General features: G+C 31.2%; 1 protein-coding gene and 1 long non-coding RNA gene across 2 annotated transcripts in view; one reads left to right on the top strand and one right to left on the bottom strand.

The window, feature by feature from the left end:
• Positions 1-5,000, top strand: part of LOC144957748 (uncharacterized) — a 69,598-nt gene that overhangs the window by 32,243 nt on the left and 32,355 nt on the right. The window lies entirely within an intron of this gene.
• Positions 714-5,000, bottom strand: part of LOC144958197 (chorion peroxidase-like) — a 17,064-nt gene continuing 12,777 nt past the window's right edge. Inside the window, exons 7-9 of the mRNA XM_078890004.1 lie at positions 3,358-3,452; positions 1,804-1,850; positions 714-827 (exon numbers count right to left, since the gene is read on the bottom strand). Coding sequence (XP_078746130.1) covers positions 714-827; positions 1,804-1,850; positions 3,358-3,452 — 256 coding nt within the window. The remainder of the gene's footprint in view (positions 828-1,803; positions 1,851-3,357; positions 3,453-5,000) is intronic.

Here is a 5,000-nt window from a genome sequence, read left to right as displayed (position 1 = left end):
TGAATATTTTTCGTTCTACATTCTGTCACGTAGCCACTTATTATAAAAGCTGATAGGTCTAACATTCTACACTCACTTCTCTCTACAATCTATGCCGGACGGCCAGCCGCTCCATTCCTCATATATTGATGTATTTGAAGATTTTTATCTTTTGGTACTTTGTGGATATTTTTATCTCCACCATCAAGACGCCGGAGCTTTTACCTTTGACAGTGCAGTCTTCGACACATCAAGGATCAGACCTGAGCCCGCTGTCGAAGAAATAGATAATTCATCCCTTCTCAACTGCCTGGAAGTGGAACCTTACAAACCTGAGCAGGCCGTCGGAGGAATAGATAATGCATCCCTTCCCAACTGCCTGGAAGTGGAACCTTACAGACCTGATATTATATCATCATAAGTTACGTAATATCTTCACATTTCTATTTTAACTGCCACAATCACTATTCATCTCATTGAATTAAATTTCATCTTTCTTTTTATTTCATCTTAAACAAATTATTTGTTCTTCATTTTAAAGTAACTAGTAAATTCTGGGGCCTTATTCTACATATCTTTATGCATAGTCGAGTAGCTCTTTACTCACTTGAGACCATGACACATACTATCTATATCCAGCTGGCAACGTAATGAGTTTAGGGTAAAATACTCACAACATCCACCAGCCATCAGCATCAGCATCATCATTATCATCATCAACCACAACAACAACATCAAGTAGATATTAGTGCCTTCCCCATGGAATCATAATAAACAATATTATTTTCAATACAACTCGATGATTTGTTATACACGATTTTATTTCCCAGCTGTCGGCACGAATACAGCTGTCGGCAAGATTTGGGATTTTTGATTTAAGATAAATTTGTGGGACAGCGCGCCTCAGTGGTACAGTCTTTGCTTCGTACCCGAAAGGTACCGAGTTCAAATACCCGCTACGTTGTGTGGCCTTGAGCTAGTCACCTCGCCCTAGCTCAGTTTGCGGCGCTGCACAGCGGCTGACGCCTGGGTTATTCCAGTCTTCCCTTGGAATAGACTCTTGAGACAAATTTCCCCTATGGGATGAATAAAGGGCATTTTTTTTTAATTTATTTATTTGTCAATAGAACTGAAAACGTGCACAACAAGCAGAAACAAATTATAAAATCGAAAAAATAAAACAACTAAGCATTTATATCGAGCAAAACCCACTCAATGTACCTAAAGCCTTTTACAAAAAGGTCAGTAGGAATATTTAACATGAAATAATGAGAATAATAATAATAATAATAATAATAATTATTATTATTATTATTATTATTATTATTATTATTATTATTTATTATTATTATTATTATTATTATTATTATTATTCATTATACTATTATTATTATTATTATTATATTATTATTATTTATTATTATTATTATTATTATTATTATTATTATTATTATTATTATTATTATTATTATATTATTATTATTATATTATTATTATTATTTATTATTATTTTATTATTATTATATATTATTATTATTATTATTATTATTATTATTATTATTATTATTATTATTATTATTATATATTATTATTATTATTATTATTATTATTATTATTATATTATTATTATTATTATTATTATTATTATTATTATTATATATTATATTATTTATTATTATTATTATTATATTATTATATATTATTATTACTTATTATTATATTAATGATATGATGAACAATACTCTATATGATGATTATTGATGATTATTATGACTAACTCCTCACTTAATGTGACTCTCAGCGTATGTCTGTGTATTGACTGACCGAGATGTAACCGTCAATGATCTCACACCGTAATCTGTCCCGCTTACCTGAAAACATCAAACGTCCGTGTATGGGTAGATTTTAGCCACGTAGTAGAAAAATGAAGGAGGGGGGTGTTCTTTTTCTTTTCTTTTCTTTTTTTTTTTTTTTTTTTTTTTTTTTTTTTTGTTTTGATTTTGTTTTTTTTTTTTTTTTGTTTTTTTTTTTTTTTTGGGGGGGGGATTGTTTTTTTATTTCTTGTGTTTTTTTTTAAATATCAAATTATACTCTCAATAACTCGAAATTCCAACTAGCCATTTAACACGGAACGACAATAAAACAAGAAACTCAGCATTTGATTTTAAAAATCCCCCACTCAAGAACAAACCATCATCTTTACTCTTTCTTCCTCTCCAACATTCGACTTTGGAACTCCCTACCAACCACTTGTAAACAACCCCTTTCGACTGATGACTTCCAAAAAATCGCTCACTGCTTCTCTCTAAAACCCCTGTTATACTGAAAAGACGGCCATACAATCTTCAGCCTGAAGGTTTGGCCTTAATGAAGAAGAAGAAGAAGAAGAAGAAGAAGAAGAAGAAGAAGAAGAAGAAGAATATGATAAAATATTAACCACCCTGTCTACACCATAACCAGCTTCCAAATGTCCAAGCAGCCTTGTCCGTTCTTCACAATTCTATTTTGGTATGGTATTGTTGTGCGGATAATAAAAGATTTTGACATAGATATTTTAAGAGGATATCAAGATCTCCATGACAGAACAAAGTAAAGACCAAACAGCCAACAACAGAAAGCTTAATATATTATCAACGAATGCGAACAAATATGCAACTTACATGAATACGAATGGGAATATTTGCTACAGGGAATGTATTATTATGTATTCAGCAGTTCTACTTTTGCCAAATAATAGGGATCATTAAGTGATTACTTTCAAACCACCATATTTCGCTTGAAGTGATGCATATATGAATACATTTGGTACCATGCTAGGCAGAATTTAATTTTCTTTGACATAGTTTAAAATTTAATGTCCTCTAATGCATATTTCTTGCCATGGAGAGTATTAACTTTCACAACTGTAACGTTACTTTTGATCACCACTGTCTTTATATAGTATGAAATGTGTGTATATATATATATATATATATATATTGTGTGTGTGTGTGTGTATGTATGTATAGATATGTGTGTGTGTATGTGTGTGTGTGTGTGAGTGGAGAGAGAGACAGAGAGAGGGAGAGGTAAATGTATGCCCCTGTGCTTATTTCTACGGCCATGTATGTCTGCATATATGTATGTATGTAGTGTGTGTGTGTGTGTGTGTGTGTGTGTGTGTGTATATGTGTTTGTATGTATCTATACAGTGTACATTTTTTTAGGAAATAGTACTATATCAATGAATATGTTACCCTTGTTACATTATCATGTATATTTCCTGAAATAAACAATTTTTATTTGTACATGTGTCTGCATTTATGTATGTCGTATGTATGTTTGTATGTGTACGTATGTTTTATGAAAGGGACCCATTTAACATCCCATCAACCCTACCATTGACGTTGACAGAAAATGACCTCTTGAACACCATACAGGATTCGTTGAAATACCTATCACCAGGAGGAATCTCAATGGGGAAGCAGGGACCACTGAATATGGACAGAGAAATAGTCACTGCAATCATATTACCAACAATAATAATGATGATAGTAACAGTATTAATAAATATGAAAATAATAATAATAATAATAATTATTATTATTATTATTATTATTATTTTTATTATTATTATAATTATAATAATGATGATGATGATAATGATAATGATAATAATAATAATAATAATAATATAATAATAATAAATAATAATAATAATAATAATAATAATAATAATAATAATATAATAATAATAATAATAATAATAATAATAAAATATAATAATAATAATAATAATAATAATAATAATAATAATAATAAAATAATAAATAATTATTAATAATAATAATAATAATAAATAATTAATAATAATATATAATAATAATAATAATAATAATAATAAAAAATAATAATAATAATAATAATAATAATAATAATAATAATAATAATAATAATAATGATAATAATAATAATATGATTATTATTTATTATTATTATTATTATTATTATTATTATTATTATTATTATTATGATATGATGATGATGATGATGATGATGATGATGATGATGATGATATAAAAAAAAGAAGAAGAAGAATGAACATAATGAAACGTATCTTAAACAAACACTTCTTTATTGTCATGCTATCTACAACTAAATGCGCAAAATCAAATCCACCAACATGACAGTCTATAATAGCATCGATTGACTGCATTTAAATAAATAATTGAGCTCTTATATAGCGCAATATCCATTAAACATGCTCAAAGCGCTTTACAAAGGATCCCTGACCAACAGCGACAGGGAACATGTAGAACGGGACATGACGCCTGTTAGGCGATATTACAATTTTTTCGACAGAGACAACGCTGTTAACGGCCAGGTTCTCATTATACACCTGAGTACGGTGAGAGAATGTGAGTAAAGAGCCTTTTCCAAGGACTCAACTATGCACCGAGCGAGGCTCGAACTCAGGACCTTCCGATCCGAAAGCGAGTGTCATACCATTAGACCACATAGCCGCACTGTATTTGGTTTCTTAGGCAGTCCCTTGGTCAGTGACATAATAACAAATAGAAGTCGTCCTTCCGAGCCAGTGGTTCCGTGAGGTGTGATTAGTGATTTGTGAATGAAATGTTTAAAGTTGACAAAGTTGTCCTTATAATACCACTGTACTCCTGAGAACGTCCGCCTTGGCACTGTGCTATTCCATCGCGGAGTATTGCGCTCCATTAAGGGGTAGAAGCAGAAACGTTGAGAAGGTGGATGTAAAACTTTGTAAGTCGATGCACATAGTGTCAGGAACGCTGGCAACAACCCCTAGAGAATGGGGCCCGATAATGGCAGCGATCCAGATGTCCGGAGGGAGACGATTACGGGAAACTGGCTGAGTAAGATCAAAGAGAGAAGGAATGGGGATACCCCTCTGAAGCGCATAATGGACGGTGCCCCGTTTTGAGCCGAAATAAGTCCCGGCAACCCTTGTACGCAGAATCCCTGATTACGGACAGAGCTGCACATACGAGATGGAAGTCGGTTTG

The sequence above is a fragment of the Berghia stephanieae genome, chromosome 12, assembly GCF_034508935.2.
Source record: "Berghia stephanieae isolate SIO BIC M18660-M18661 chromosome 12, UCSD_Bste_1.3, whole genome shotgun sequence".
Lineage (NCBI taxonomy): Eukaryota > Metazoa > Mollusca > Gastropoda > Nudibranchia > Aeolidiidae > Berghia > Berghia stephanieae.
The sequence above is the reverse complement of the archived record's forward strand: the minus strand, read 5'-3'. Positions and strand labels throughout refer to the sequence as shown.